The 15,669-nt window shown below is 39.8% G+C and overlaps 1 protein-coding gene across 3 annotated transcripts in view; it reads left to right on the top strand.

The window, feature by feature from the left end:
* The first annotated feature begins 140 nt into the window (after positions 1-140).
* The window catches only part of LOC101789505 (N-acetylated-alpha-linked acidic dipeptidase 2), a 40,762-nt gene continuing 25,233 nt past the window's right edge, over positions 141-15,669 (top strand). For 2 of the 3 annotated variants that reach the window (XR_001195375.5, XM_038176817.2), the window contains exons 1-6: positions 6,907-7,041; positions 8,621-8,732; positions 11,657-11,843; positions 13,143-13,244; positions 14,107-14,232; positions 14,889-15,075. Coding sequence is in view for 2 of the 3 variants with exons in the window: in XM_038176817.2 (XP_038032745.1) it covers positions 6,909-7,041; positions 8,621-8,732; positions 11,657-11,843; positions 13,143-13,244; positions 14,107-14,232; positions 14,889-15,075 (847 nt within the window). In the remaining variant the exon portion in view is untranslated. Of the gene's footprint in view, positions 6,230-6,714; positions 7,042-8,620; positions 8,733-11,656; positions 11,844-13,142; positions 13,245-14,106; positions 14,233-14,888; positions 15,076-15,669 lie in introns of those variants that run through there. The other variant, XM_072032806.1, reaches the window with a different exon arrangement.

The raw sequence follows: 15,669 nt of genomic DNA, 5'->3' as shown, positions 1-15,669 counted from the left end.
GGTCAATTATTCTGACAGTCTGCTACTGGAGGATTTAATAAGCTCTTGCATGGCAAATATTTTTATGTAATTTGATTTGCCATTTCAGCTCAGACTTCCACCATTTCTTAGAAGACTGAGCCATGATCAGGTGGATTTCAGTGTTGTGATAGATTTGGGATTTTCCATAAAATCCTAATTTATTCATAAATATTTCTGACCTAACCACAGCATGGTTTCATTTTAGTTTAGTTAGGGGCCTTTTTGGCAATAGCTGGTACGTAATAAAAAATGGCAGAGACTAGGACCTCACAAAATATTAAGCTAGTTATACTCTTTAAGTGCTGCTAGATATGGCAGCATCTATATATATGTATAAAAATATATATTATGTGGGCTGTTTCCTAACCACTAGAAATAATAAGACATGGGAACAGAAGCTCTCTCCTCTTGACTCTGTGCGTCAGAACAGAGCAAAGGTACAGGTTGGCTGATGCAGGGTGTCATGGATAATATTTAAACTGTCTAAAGAATCACCACTAGAGTTAGTAGCAAAAATGGTATATTGAAATAAAATACTGTAAAGATGAAGCTTAACTAAGTCCGATGGCAAGGTTCAACTTACTGCACGGAAGATATAATAAAGATTCAAATTTACCAGTACAATAACTTAATGCCCTCTGATACAAGTTATGCACAGTATCAGTCACTTACCAAAGATCTGCAGCTGCTAGGGTGTTCCCCAACCTGGAGGAGTAAGCATCTTTGAGAGGCATCCCAACTCGAGGGGAGATCACTGCCGTGCAGCCAGCTGCTTAGCAAGGAGAGCCCAAAGCAGCTCCCTCAGACTATCATGTTATGGAATAATGTTGTTGGCTTGTACTCAGATTATAAAAAATGGAAAAGGTAAGCATGACTCCTTGTACCCACAATTTCTTTTGTTCCATGATAATTAGTCTTGGAAGAACCTGCTGCTATTCATGTGTTAATTGCATGATTGATATCCTGGTTTCCAGTCTCATCGTAGTGTGCTCATCAAAGCACACCATATCACCTGTTCCTGTTGTGGGTTTTCCAAGAAGAGGGTGGAATTAGAGAAGTTTATGGCCCAGCCAGGGTCTAGGCCTTTTACTTCCTTCAGATCCTAAACCAAACTACCACTAGTTTGGTCAAGGAGTTGAGGGCATTCTTCACACAGAGAGGGGAGGTACCCAGAAGAGTGTTTTTAACACAGCGATTTACATGATGTTTTGGTAAGATGGGATTCAAACTGTCCAGTGCTTTCTCCTAGAGTTGTGTCTGCTTTGTGACCTGCATTTGTTCAGTGCCAGCTACAACCTATAGCGGTTGAATTTTGAAAGAAAGCAGTTGAATTTTGAAAGAAAACCTTTACATATTTTTTTTTGAGAGAAGATTCTCAGTTGCACTCAGTCCAGTTCTTTCCCTAAGCATTCATGCAGTCACTTAAATAAATCTGAGGCCAAAGCCCAGTTCTCCATGCTTCCTGTGGGCGTGTTGCCCCACTCCTTTGTCAGCATGAAGATTTTCTGATCTCCAACGTGAGAAGTCTGACTAATACTCGGGGCTGACTTTTCTCGAGATAGCCACTGTTATTCTCAGCCTTAGCTTATCCAGCACCATGTTGGGTGTTCCTGACCCCACTACAGGAAATCACCACGATCTGCAGAATCGTTATGACAAACTAACACTCCATTTTTTTTTTTCTCAAATACTGGGCTGCAACTTTTGGCTGTTTAGTGGCTTCTTTGAGAGCTGCTACAACATTTTCACATCTTTATCTGTGACATGCTGAGATAGGGGAAGACAGACAGCAGGTGATAAACATGATAAGTGTTCCTTGGTAACCCATCTGAACTTGTAAATGTCATTGCCTCACAATCCTTCCTTTCTGTAAGGAAGGAAGTGCAGATGTCTAGTTCTGCAAGCTCTAAGTTGTAGCATTTGGCTCATCCTGAAGTTCTTGATCCATTTTTAAAATTAAAAATAGAAGGCTAGGTACTCTTCAGTATTTGAGAATTGTAAGGGAAATTCTGATAGGATCATTATTCTCCCTGGATCATTTCTTTTTGTCAGTCTTCCATGGAGTTTAGATAAAGGCATTGCAGCCTCCAGGTTCTCAGACTATCCCAAGCATAAGTGTGCAAGTTGTTCATGTAACTACAGATGTTTTCATCTAGAGGTGGTCAGTAGGGAAATTGCCTATTCTAACCAACTTTCACATTTTATTTTATTTTTTTTAATATGCTCTAATTACTATTTGGAAGAACTAACATCCTACTTCCAGGCAGCTCCTTGCTAACACTCATATAGCTTTCACAGTCACTGCAGACAAAGCCAGTACATCATTGATTTATATACAGCAGCAGATGACTTAATTACAAGACAAGAGCTTTAGAAGTATTTAGTAAGCAGAAAGAGGAACCTAGCTGTATTGTTAAGAGAAATGAAAAAGCAATGCTATTTTTTTTAAAGAAAGTACTTCTTTATCATCAAAGAGAATGCTGCCAAAATTTTCCAAAGAGCTCCATACAGTAACCATTATGTGCACTTTGTAAATCAAATGAAATGAAGGCGTGCATACCCATGTGTTGAAGAAGTCAAAGCTATACTTGTATTAAAATACATCCTCTCTGTCATGAAACAAGCAGTGTCAGTGCTTTTTCGCTGGTAAATGTGTTGACCTGGCAGCATCATTTCTGAATCAGGATGCTGTCACCACAGATCTTTCTTCAAGTGGTAGCTCAGCTAAGACAGAGCCGTCAAGATCTTTGAGATGGGTGCTCATCTCCACATAGGTAAGCTGTTTGAAGTTTGCTGCTGGACCACAGAAAACAGTGTGATGGAGCAGAACAGCCAACACTTAACAGCTGGAGTCAAAGCATGCATAAACTGTATTCTTTCACCTGACTGACAGCAGCTCCTGAGGGCAGGGGATTGCGATGAATAGAAGAATGTCATTCAATCATATGATCAGAGGGTAATTCAGGCTGGGAGAGATATTATGAGGTCTCTAGCCCAAACTCCTGTTCAAAGCCATGTCAGCTCTGAAGGCAGACCCAGTTGCACAGGGCTTTATTTAGCTGGTCTGGTCTTTAAGAACTCCAAGGATGGAGACTGCATAACCTGTCTGTGCAACATGCACCAGTGCTTCACTGCCCTCGTGATGGAAAAGCTCTTCCTTAAATCCAGACAGATCTTGTTTCAGTTTATGCCTGCTGGAACATATCCTTTGGTTTATGTTCTGTGTGCAGTCCTTTACTCTCTCTGCCTCACTGGGTACATTCCTCTTGTAGAAGAAAGGGTCAAAGTTTGCAAGCTGAACTTAGCTGCCAGCAATGTAAACTTCATTTTAGCTGGAATCTGATAAGGGGCTTCTGAAGTTCAGGACAGCAGAGATCCCCACTCAAGGCATCAAACTCCACTGCCCTTTTAATCTGGGAGTCAGATAGACTGCAGAAGCCACGAGAGACTTCTGGGGAGACTGTGAAACTGGTAGAGCCAGAAGGAAACCACTGATTTGAAATTGCAGTTGAGCATTCCCCTGTTGTCTTTCTGCCTGCAAGATCTGCCTTCCCCACAAAGCAGGGCCCTTTGATCTTTCAAGCCACAAGTTCAACCTTTATTCAAACAACAGGTCAAGCAGCTGCACATATTAACCTTTGGGTCCCAGTTGCCAAGCACAACTGCCCACTATTTACAAGCCGTGGCATTTGTTCTGTGTATTATGTGTTCTTACGTACTGTGCTGCATAGCATTGTTATGCATTCAATACAAAAATGTACACTAATTTTGAATCTGCTTTGTATATCCTTGCCATTTTTGGAGCTTAGCTAGTTTACCAAAGGGTTTTCTTTGCTTTGCTTTGGGTTTTTGTTTGGTTAGTTTGGTTTTTGTTTGTTTTGTTCTTGTTGTTTTTAACTAACAATGTATGTACCTATCCACAAGTTCTGCCCAGCTTCATCTGGGCCCCACTTGTGTTTTCACTCTCAACACAAGCCATTCTCACCATTCCCAAGCTCAATACAAAGTCCATACAGTAACCAAGAGTTTTCTTGCTAGTTGTAGAAGTGCTAGTAGCTTAAAGAAGTACCGTGTGTTCAGGAGTTTCTCTGCTTTGGGTCTTTTTCACAGTAATGCTGCCTGGCCTGAGAAAAGGGATCTCTTTTCCTAGTAATCTTTCCATTACTTGACATGCATAAACTTTATGACTACCTAGGATCAGTTGTGTCTCCCATCAGCCCCAGGTTTGAACTTCAATTAACCTTAGGCTAAAGTTACTATTATCTTACTATATAGTTACAACTATTATCAGATAAGCACTCATAGCAGCATCTCACACTAATAATATCTTAATTCTAGCAGGAAAAAAAAAAAAAAAAAAAAAAAAAAAGAATAAGATAGTCAATAGGTGTCACTCCTTGGCTACTGAGATGCTCAGTAGCCGCGAGATGTGCTTTGGTTTGGAGCAGCTTCTCCCACCTCCTCACAGATGTGCTTTTCCATTCTGCGCACGCCGTACCTCAGCTTTCACAGTGTCAGGCTCATTTTTCCCTGGCCTCAGTTATTCTGAGGAGCTTCAGCATATGTAAGACATGGCACTATGACTTTGGCTTTGTGGTTTGGTAATGTGTGTTGTGGGTTTCTCGGGGCATGCCTCAGGAAGCAGTGAACATGCTGGATAGATGCTGCATTTGTTATGCCATGTGTCTTAGAACTGGTAGGACCAGCAAAGGGGAGAATGTAAGAGAGGCAAAGAAGTAGAAAATGAGGGGGATAAGGGGATAAGAAATGAGCAGCAAAAAATGCTAAAGAGAACCCCCTCCTTCAGCTTCAGCACTGAAGAAAAAGTGGGTATAGGAGGGAGTAGATTTATCCTCTCTCCCTTTTGAAAAACTTAGTTTTAGCTGCTGTTTCTGCATACTCTAAGAACAATCTAGGTTGCTGCACCCTGTTCCCCCTTCCAAGACAGAAACCAGAAGCAGTTATAAACTCTGTTATCAAGCCAAGACTTCTGTTTCTCCTGGATGACTGAGATTTATTTAGCTTTTATATGTTTGTTTTTTTTTTCTCATCTTCCCAATAAGTGCGTAGATGAGACAGGTCAGGTATGTTCTTGCAATGTATCAGCAAACAATTTCAAATAAATATATGTAAAATAGATATGATCCAGGTGAGACAACATATTAATATAAGAATATTTTATATAGTAATGCCACTCCTTACACTGGCCTCCACAACATACCAAGCTAATTCAAGGCATAGCTTTATTCTTGCATTTAAAAGGAACATAAAATATTCCACCAGTGGCCAATCCATGGAGTGTAAGAATATGCCACAACTAACAAGTAATAGTGTTAGGGCTCTGTCTAAAAAGGTAGAAGCCACTTGGTTGCTGCAGTGTTAAACATGAGATGCCTGGTTCAACTTCAGTATTGCTGATGCCATTATCACTTTAAAAAGATGTAGGCATAGAAATAAATACACTTCATACTGCCTCAGTGTTGCTATTCTTACCCTCTTCCCCCACTGATGTTATCATCATGTGAGGTCTAATTTAGGCATTAATCTCCAATAGCTCTTGTCACTTTACTGTCTATTATGTGCCAGTCCTACACCTGTGGTGCTATATAAATGCTAATAATACATCAATATGCTCATTCTTTATAATTTCTGTAGGTGGAATCCCATCTGGTTTGTACATGTCAAGTGAGATGTTGGTGTGAAAAGGCCTTGCTGTTCAGAATTTGTGATGGTTTTTGAGCAGTTGGGAAATGACAGAAAAAAGAAAAAAAAAAAAAGAAAAAGATCATGAAACTAGACGTGCTTATCATTTGAACAAAGGCATCCAGCCGTATTCTTAAAGCTGTGGCTTTGGATGGAGCAGAATACCCAATTGGTGAAATTCTTCTCTAATCTCTGGCCTTCCTGAAAAGCCCTGGTGAAGTGATTGGTACATTAAGTGGTGTTTCTAGCTGTTTCTGAATATTTTCATGTCAACATAGTCTATCTGAGAAAATTTTGATAGATGGAGCACTGCCATTTCTTTCACAGGATCAGCCTCCTCTGGTCTCTCAGGAGTAAGCGGTAAGGCTCTGGGCTTCCAGAAAAGCTTTCCTGCTCTCATCCCCATCAGAGGTCTCACATGGGCAGCTCCTCAGTTCAAAAAGAGCAGTCTTGGCTTCAGTGATGTGCAGGAACCCATCAGCAGGGAGAGATGTGCAGGGTCATGGTGAGTTTGTATAAACCATCTTGTCTTTTCTTTGGGCTGAGGTTATGTCCTTTGCCATGAGATACTGATGGATTTGGTGGAATTAGATTGGCAAAACTAGATCTGCAGAACCTTGTAATCCAAAATTAAAAAGTAATTAAAAACAAAAACAGGAGATTATTTTGGAACTTTTCCGAGCTGAAAATTGGATGACGTCTGGAAGTGTCCCTATTGGCTAATCTAAATTGTATTCTGAGCTGCTGTATTTATCACTTGCCAAGGATTAATGTAACCACAGATTACTCGGGGGAACAATTCAGTGCTTCTTCAGTAAAGAGAAAACAAATTTTCCCTTTCCTCCATTTCTTCTCTTGGCCACTTCCACTGATTGTGATTAAGCTAAAAACAGGAACCTTCAAAAGCAGAAAGTCTTGGTAATTAGAAATGAGTAGAAATTAGTAGTGAAGCGTTGCTTGCAGTACAGGCTAGCTGTTTCTTTGTTACAGAGATACACAGGCTGTCTTGTGGGGAGAGACTAAACCAGAAGTGTTGCACTGCACTCCGAAAATCACATCTTCATCCCAGGCTTAGGGCTGGTTAGTCATGGACCAGAGCCAAGGATCACAGGAGCAAGGGGCAGCCCCGGGGCTGAGGGCGGGAGGAGGAGGAGGAAGAGGAGGAGGAGAAGGAAGGCAGCTGCATGCCTGCCCTCTTTGCTGCCTGCAGAGCTGCCTGCCACTGCAGTGCCCGCATGGCCAGGAACTGGGCCACCGTCCGCACGTGGCTGGGCTGCCCCGGTCTGCTGGGCTGCTTCTTGCTGGGCTTTCTTATGGGTAAGTACGGAGCCCCTGGGGCTCAGCCCGCAGCCTTTGCCCGCTATGGATACTTATACGTGACCCGTGTTGTGATTAATTCCCCGTCAGGGAGCTTTTACTCTTTTTTAGGGACCTTATAAAACACTCACTTGCAGCACTGTTTTTCTGAAAGGTTGTTCTCTCTAGCATTTTGGGGCTGTGGGGATTCACAGGAATAGAGCGGTCGCATGCTTCAGTAGAAGATGAGCCCCAGTAATCTGACAGCTTCCCATAATGGGCAGTCAGATGTTCAAAGAGGAGAGGTTAATGGAAGAGTTTGAGACTTCTATGACCCCAAAACCTCAAAACCTCAAAGCTTTTTTTTTTTTTCTTTTTCTTTTTCATTTTTCTTTCCTGAATTTTACAGAAGGTCCATGTAAATGCTCCTATTCAGTTGTTATCTTAGAAATTAAGGACGGAATGCAGAGGAGGAGGAGTTTTGACTGACAGCCAAGAGTGGAGTTGCTGAATTTTCCATCATGTACAATGTACTTCACCAGAACATCAGATTCTTCTCTGCAGTCACTTGCAGTATTTGATTTTAAACCTGAAATTACATGTCTGAGTCTGCCCTTTTTATCTTGTGCTGCAGCACTCACTTAAGGCTGAAGCATGAAAGAAAAATCCATGAGGGCTACAAAATATACAAAGCATTAATTTTATTCAAGAGAACCCCGAGCTGCAAATTTCTGTTTCTTGTGCTATTCTTACACATTTCCCTGAGTATCATCTTTTGGCTATGCTCCAAAATAGGCAACTGGGCAAGGTGGACCTTTGCTCTGATCCAGTATCACCCTTCAGAGGGCTGCTACAATTGCATTTAAGTCTAACAAGTTCTATATTTTGTGCACGTGGCAGTACATACACTTTGCTTTATGGTGACAGTTTTCCTAGTTTGGGATTTCCTAGCTGTAATAGTAAAATGATTTCTTCAAATTCATACATTTGTTATAATCTCTCCTTTCAGATTTATGGCAACTGAAATATCTTCAACTGATTAAAACTAACCAGGGTCCCCCTTAATGTTATTTCTTTAACTTTTAAACAGACCAACCCCACCCTTCCCATATTTTATAATTACTGTAATGCTGACAGGGTGACTTTTGAATCTTAGGCCTTCATTTGGAATATGCTCATGCACAGATTTTATTTTTTAATATCCATGTAAATTAATTAAAGGAAATTAATTATGGGTATCAGAAGTTTAATTCTCCCACTGCAAACAGATAGCTCACAATTTACACTGAAGTTTAAAACTAATGAGACATGAATCTTCCTAAATACATATATATATATATATATATATATACACACACACCAGAAATTTAGGGTCTGCTCTTTTAATAATGCCACTTTTTTGCACTTCATTCAATTGCATATATTTTACTTTTCTATTTCATTTCTATGTTTGAGTCAGCAGCTACTGACAGAGGGTGCTCTAAGCCCTGTTCATCCTCTTGGTTTTTATGAGGCTGTTCAGTATTTAAGCTGCACATTGTCTCAAATATGGGAGGACTGGGATTCTTGCTAAGTGGGAAGCTTTCCAAATGTATTTCAGGATGGTTTACAAAACCAAATGAACCCCCCCCCAGCACTTCAGACATCTATGAAAATGTGAGACAGAAACTTGTGGATGAAATGAAAGCCGAAAACATCAAGCAATTCCTTCGGTAAGCCCTGCACATCTTGGTTCCTGAATAATTTTATCAGTCACAAAAGTCAGAAAGTGATAAAATGAGCTCCAAAAACAGCCTCTAGAAGTAGAGCTGTTAAGGCGCTTTGGAATTATTTGGTTTGTACAGGCTGTCTGAGGAGAAGGAAAAGGAGATACAACACCACTTTTTCTTTTCCCCCCATTTTTGAAGCTGCTTTTTTAGCATGGTTGTACTTCCCTCAAGCTGCATTGCTGCTAGTGCTTGTCATGCCTTTTCCTTATGAAGATATCCCATAGTTTTGATTTTAAGTAGTATGACTGTTATTTTCCCTGTGAGTCTCTGAAGCTCTAGCATTAGAAAAGAACTTTGCTTTAGTCTCAGACAGATTATGTTACTGCATTTGGGAAAATCTGATTGATATTAATTACATTTAATTAATAATCTGCATGTTGTCTCCTCAAACATTGTCTGAGCATCTAATAGTCTACTTAGACTAAGTAGGAAATGCACATATTCAAAATGCTACAAAGTTTGCATGGCACTCTGTTGCATCTATAGTTGCAACTGATAATGTCTTTAGCGTGACAAGATTGGATAATGTGCTGTTAATTGGGTGCTTGAAACCCCGTTACACCCTCTTGTCTTTCTCAGAAGGTAAAGGTCTCTGTCTCAAACACAGTGCGTATGAATATTTGGTAAAGTCTTGCATGTGGCAATGGTTATTAAATATACTTTTTTGCATTGTACTGAATCCATGCAGTTCTTTCAAAACATCTAAAATGCTGAAGATATAGAAATATCTTCTTGTTTTGCTCCATAATCACTCATGCATGTTTATATCTTTTACAAAGGAACACATATATTCACTAAAAAAGTTCACATATATAACCTCTGGTTAGTGACATTTTGGTATTCAGAATGTAAGCCTGCGGCTGCATCATAAACATCAAAGGTTTATTGACAAATTTGATTTCTGTACATTTATTCTAAAACTAAAAGGTTTCATTTCCAACATCAATTAGCTTTTTTAATCTGCAGACCTTATCTTACTTCCTTATCTTACTTCGTATTTGTTGCTAGTAGATTGGTGGGTATCTGAAGATGATGTTTGAGAGTCCAGGCAACGTACAGACCGATGACAGCAGTTACGTTGAAGTTTCTTGGCCATAGGATGTTGTCGTGGTTTAACCCGGCCGGCAGCTAAACACCACGCAGCCGTTCGCTCACCCTCCCCCCTCCCTCTCTGGGACGGGGGAGAGAAATGGAGAGTGAAGCCCGTGAGTTGAGATAAAGACAGTTTAATAAGACAGGAAAATAATAATAACAAAAATAATAATAACAATAATAATAATAATGATACAATGGTGATAATACGAAAGTAATAGTATGTACAAACAAGTGATGCACAATGCAATTGCTCACCACTCGCTGACCGATGCCCAGCCTAACCCTGAGCAGTCCGGCCCCCTTCCCCCGGCTAGCCACCCCTATATATTGTTTAGCATGACGTCAGATGGTATGGAATACCCCTTTGGCTAGTTTGGGTCACCTGTCCTGGGTCTGTCCCCTCCCAGCTCTTACTGCACCCCCAGCCTGCCCGTTGGCAGGACAGAGCAAAAGGCTGAGATGTCCTTGGCTTAGTATAAGCACTGCTCTGCAACAATTAAAGCATCGGGGTGTTATCAGCACTCTTCTCATCCTAAGCCAAAACACAGCATTCCACCAGCTACTAGGAAGAAAATTAATTCTGTGCTAACTGAAACCAGGACAGATGTTAATCATATCCGGTTTGTCTGCTTGTCTTGATGGTGGGCCAAATGCTTCATAGTGGTTTGTTGTTGTTGTTTTTTAATTCAAATAAAAAGCAGGAACTGCAGAAAAATTATATATTTGGCAAAGGTTGCTTCTCTGTTTCCAGAAACATGAAGACATAGAGAGAGTTAGGAACAGTCAGCATTTATTTTCTGTTTATTTATGTGATCAGCCTGACCAGCATGCCTGCGCTCAGTGAGGAAATGACTGGTTGAGTGGAGATGTTAGAGTGGGCGTAACATCCTTGACTCTGTTGAGGCTTTGGGCATCATCTCCTACTGCATTCTAATACGGAAGCCGTGGAGGAGCATACCGAAAAACAAGCTGTTGGATGGGTTGAAAACTGTCTGCGCTGACAGTTTCAAGTGGTACTAATCAATGGTATTCGTTATTATTTATTAACGGCAACTGATTAGCCATTAACAAGTGGCCCGTTGGGAATCCAAAGGTAGTGCTTAGTACCCCACTGGCTGATCTGCATTCACCATAATTCATTTGTTCAGTGGACCAAGCAAATTGTAGACAAGCTTTTGTAGACAGGTAGTCCAGAAGGGCTGGATATCATTTCTGACTATTTATCACCATTATGTTTTGCATTTGATCTGGATGTAAATGTTGTTAAGAAGACTTTTGTTCTTTAGGCTTTTGATTAAGGAAAAAACAAAACAAAACAAAACAAAAAAAACACAAATATGTTCAGATAACTTGACATAATGATTTTCAAGTTAAACTTATTAGTACATATTATGCCAACAATGTACTTGGAGAAGTCCTTTCTGGATATGTAGCTTTCCTACTGCTCGCATACTGTTCATATTCTTCGGCTGAATGTCTTTGATGCTGATTTGCATTGCTAGTGTGTAGATGTGGCTATTTCTGTTATGCAAACAGAAAAGCTGAGCAAACTTATCTTAAGGCCTCAGGAAAGATCCTCTGTTCTGACTACATTTTGTGCTTATCCTGATACAGACTCTGATAAATAATCATGGCATATAGCCCCCAATTTAACCATAAGAACTACTTTTTATGCTTATGGCTTGAATTTGAGCTTTAGACACACTGATCCAAGCTGGTTGTTGTGTTCCTCTGCACTTACTGCTTACTAGTGACTTTCTGCTTTGTTCTAGCTCCTTTACCAAGTTGCCTCACCTCGCAGGAACCAAACAGAATCTTCTTCTTGCCAAACAAATTCAAGGCCAGTGGAAGGAATTTGGATTGGATTCAGCAGAACTTGTTCATTATGATGTGCTTCTTTCTTACCCAAATGAAACACAGCCAAACTACATCTCAGTAGTTGATGATCAAGGCAATGAGGTGATCTTTTTAATGATTAAACTATGATTATGTAAGGCTTCTTTAAAGAAACAACATCTTCCACTGTCTTCCCACCCCTTCATCCCAGCATTGAACTTTATGATGTGATAAAAATACCAGTGGAAAGGGAACTCAAATTTAGAAGTGGTTTTCCAGACTGCAGCAGAGCAGAGCCAAGTGGCTGGAATCTCAGTGCCTCATACAGCAGAGGGAGGATGTGTGGAGAAGCAGGGACTCGACACCCGTAGGCCATAACATGTAAGAATGTCCACAGTGGTTCAGATTAAGAATACGTCTAGACCAATATCCTGTTTCCATAAACAGCTCTAAGTGGATGCACAGGGAAGTTTAGGAACAAAGAACAGTGTCTGATGTGCATAATTCTTCCAGTGTCTGGGTGTTTTCAGCTCAGATGTCCACTGGACATGATGCAATTAGTCTCTTTAAGAAACCTTATTAGACTTCTCTTCCAAGTATTTAACCAGTTAGTAACTGCATTATCTCTCTTTTCCATGTACCTATCTAGTGTCTGCTTGAATATCTGTGCAATTTTTGTTTCCATAATGTGCTGAGGTAAAGAATGTCACACAGGTGCTGCCCTTAGCCACCTTCTTCATTTTGTAGATCCAGGAGAACAAAGAAGTAGAAGTACAATCTGCCAGGGAGCCTAAGTGAAGAGGGGAGCCGGAACTGCTAGGGAAGTATCACATCATATAGGAAGGGAGGCCCTGGTAGGAACTGAGGAATATGTGCTCAGGCAAGATATGAGCTTAGAGGTAAAAGAATGGAGAAATTCTTCCAGAAACTTCCTAACGTAGTTTCTGAACTAGAATCTTACGAGGTGACAAAGAGTAGAGGTAAACCTTGAGACAACATGAGTGTTACAGATAGGCAGTGATGAAGGGCTGCACATTCAAGTGGAGCGTAACTACCAAAGGGGTAAAGACATGAGTAATAATACAAGTGGGAGTAATCACAAAAAAATGCCTGTGATGACATGGACAAACTGTCTTTTTATTGCCACCACCTCTTGGCAATTTTCAGCTATTTCTTTGCTTAGGTTTAGGCAGTGACTGATGAGCATCTTCTGACAAGTATGCACAGCTGCATTCTGTTATAAAAAATCAGCTAGGTATCCTTAGCTGTTTTTTGTTTGAAGTTATGCATGAGAGTTAGCATTCTATTTTTCACTGACAGTCTATGGAAACTAGCATATCATTTGCAATAACCCAACTTATTGTACAAACTTGTGCCTAGAGGTGCAGCAACTGACCAAAGACTTCTGTTATTTATTTATAGATTTTCAATACATCTTCCTTTGAACCACCTCCTTGGGGATATGAAAATGTTACCGATATACTGCCACCATATAATGCTTTTTCACCACAAGGAATGCCAGAGGTAATAAAAAAAAAAAGGAAAAAAAAGGAAAAGAAAAGGAAAAGGAAAAGGAAAAAAAAAAAAGAAAAAAAGAGTATTATTAGCTGAATCCATATTTTGTTAAAAACTTGATGGAATAGATTTCTCCCACTTCTCAAAATATTTCATGTAGAAGTTTTAATTAATCACTGTTATAAGTGAAGGAAAGCATAGTTAGGCCAGGTGTTGTGGGAAGGTTAGAGTTCTATTTAAAAAAAAAAATGTTCTCAAAGTGCTGGAGATCTGAACTGCAAAACAAATGAAAAGCTTTTAACTTTAGGGAAATGTTTCATACATCTTAAATTACTCCATGTTACTCAATCACATGGAAAGGATTTTCATAAGTCTAAAATGGAAATAGCAATATATAAATCAATTTGGAAGACATTTTGGGTTAAGCACATATCTTCAAAGGCTACAAAAGTCCTTCACTTAATCTGATAATTCATCGTGAAGGGATCAGTCAGAGACAATATTGCATTATATATATATATACACATATATATATATGAATAAAGTTATATAATGGTGAGTGTATATCCAAGGAATAGCACAGTCTTTTCATATCCACAGAAATTTGTCAGTTTAGCAAAGTAAGTTGTTGTAACTTGAAATCAGTAATAGGGCTGCTGTTAAGCGCTAGATAATATAGAAAGGCCAGCAGTTTGAGCCAAGGTTTCCTATATAATACTATGGAAATATTTTGCTATTATTTTTAGGGGTACTGGAACTTACTTGTAGAAGTGCAAAATATATCATACGTAGTGAATAAAACTGCATATTTTGGAAAAGAGATATTTTGTTGAATGACCAGTTCCTCAAACAAATTTTCTATTCTATGCAGTCAGATCTGGTATATGTGAATTATGGCCGCACTGAAGATTTTTTTAAGCTGGAGCGTGAAATGGGAATTAACTGTACAGGAAAGATCGTCATTGCCAGATATGGGAAGATCTTCAGAGGAAACAAAGTAAGGGTTGTGTTTAATTTTTCCCTCTATGGGTCATTGTTTCTGATGCTGATCGCAGCAGACCCAACGGGAGTTAATGAGGGCTGTAAGTTGGAACATATGAGAAGAAGGAAGCCTCAAATGTATCCAGCATGACTACCTTGTAAGAATAATTTTCAAAACCATAAGAACAGATAAATGTATTAATCTCCTGACACTCACATTTTAGGCAGTTCTTGCAAGAAGAACGAAGTTTGGGGAACTCTAGTTTGTAGAGCCAAGGTTTTTACTACTTTTCATCCACAAAGCTACAGAATTTTGAAGAAGCATTCAAGAAGGAATCTGATGCACAGACATTGAATAGCTACTCATTTGGCTTTAGAAATCAATTCCAACAAAACTGGTGATCATGGGAAATGAGGATAATAGTTGGTTCTTGTGCCTCAGTGTTAGGCCTTGTGCTTTATCTCATAGCCTTGAGCTATGACTAAAGTTGTGACTGACACAAATAATGACTGGATCATGCTTTGCTGTGCTTTGTTCTTCTACTTAGTCTATGATCATTTTCACCCTTCCACGTATACAGCTTCTAAAACTGTGTCCCCGTGGAAGTAAAGTGCATCATCTCGAGTTATTACTGCATTTAAAAAAAATGTTAAAGGCAAATAATTTTACAGGTTAAAAATGCCATGTTAGCAGGAGCCCAAGGGATCATACTTTATTCAGACCCTGCTGACTACTGTGCCCCAGGAGTAGATCCCTATCCAGATGGCTGGAACCTTCCAGGTGGAGGAGCCCAGCGTGGGAATGTGTTAAACCTGAATGGAGCTGGGGACCCTCTGACACCTGGCTATCCTGCAAAAGGTGAGATATCTGCACCCTGGGCCATCAAGTACTTTCTAAACTGGTGCTGGAAGTTATTATGTATTTTTGATACAGATGCAAAGGGAAAAGCTATTTAAAGTGACTTTTAGCAGTTGTTCATTTTCCTATTGCAGCTTGGGTTCTATCTGTATGTTCTTTGAAGTGGTTGCGTTTGAGCTAGGCAGAGAAAGTAAGTTTTTAGGAAAATCTCTTTGTATAATCTCAGCTTTATAGCTCTCAGACAAACAGGACGTGTATAGGTTTACAGACTGCAAAGCAGTAGATAATGGCTGAGAATTTATAGCTGTTTTAAAATCTCTGTGTTTCTTAGGAGGACCAGTTTAAACTAGATTATAGTCTGTCATCAAAGAGGAGTAATAGGATTGCTTGGAGGTATGTTTCCTTACTGATCCTAAATTCCTAGTAGAAAAACAGTTTAAGATTCTCTGTACAGGGAGTAAAATTTCTGTAATAAAAATAAGAGAAGCCTGGAGTCTTTTGAAACTTGGCGCCATATGCATGTCTTGTCCTTGTAGGCATCCTCAAGTAAGGCACCTACCAGTTCTGTCTGCCAGTGCTGGGAATTGGGAATGC

This window comes from Anas platyrhynchos, chromosome 1 (genome assembly GCF_047663525.1).
Source record: "Anas platyrhynchos isolate ZD024472 breed Pekin duck chromosome 1, IASCAAS_PekinDuck_T2T, whole genome shotgun sequence".
Taxonomy (NCBI): Eukaryota; Metazoa; Chordata; class Aves; order Anseriformes; family Anatidae; genus Anas; species Anas platyrhynchos.
The sequence above is the reverse complement of the archived record's forward strand: the minus strand, read 5'-3'. Positions and strand labels throughout refer to the sequence as shown.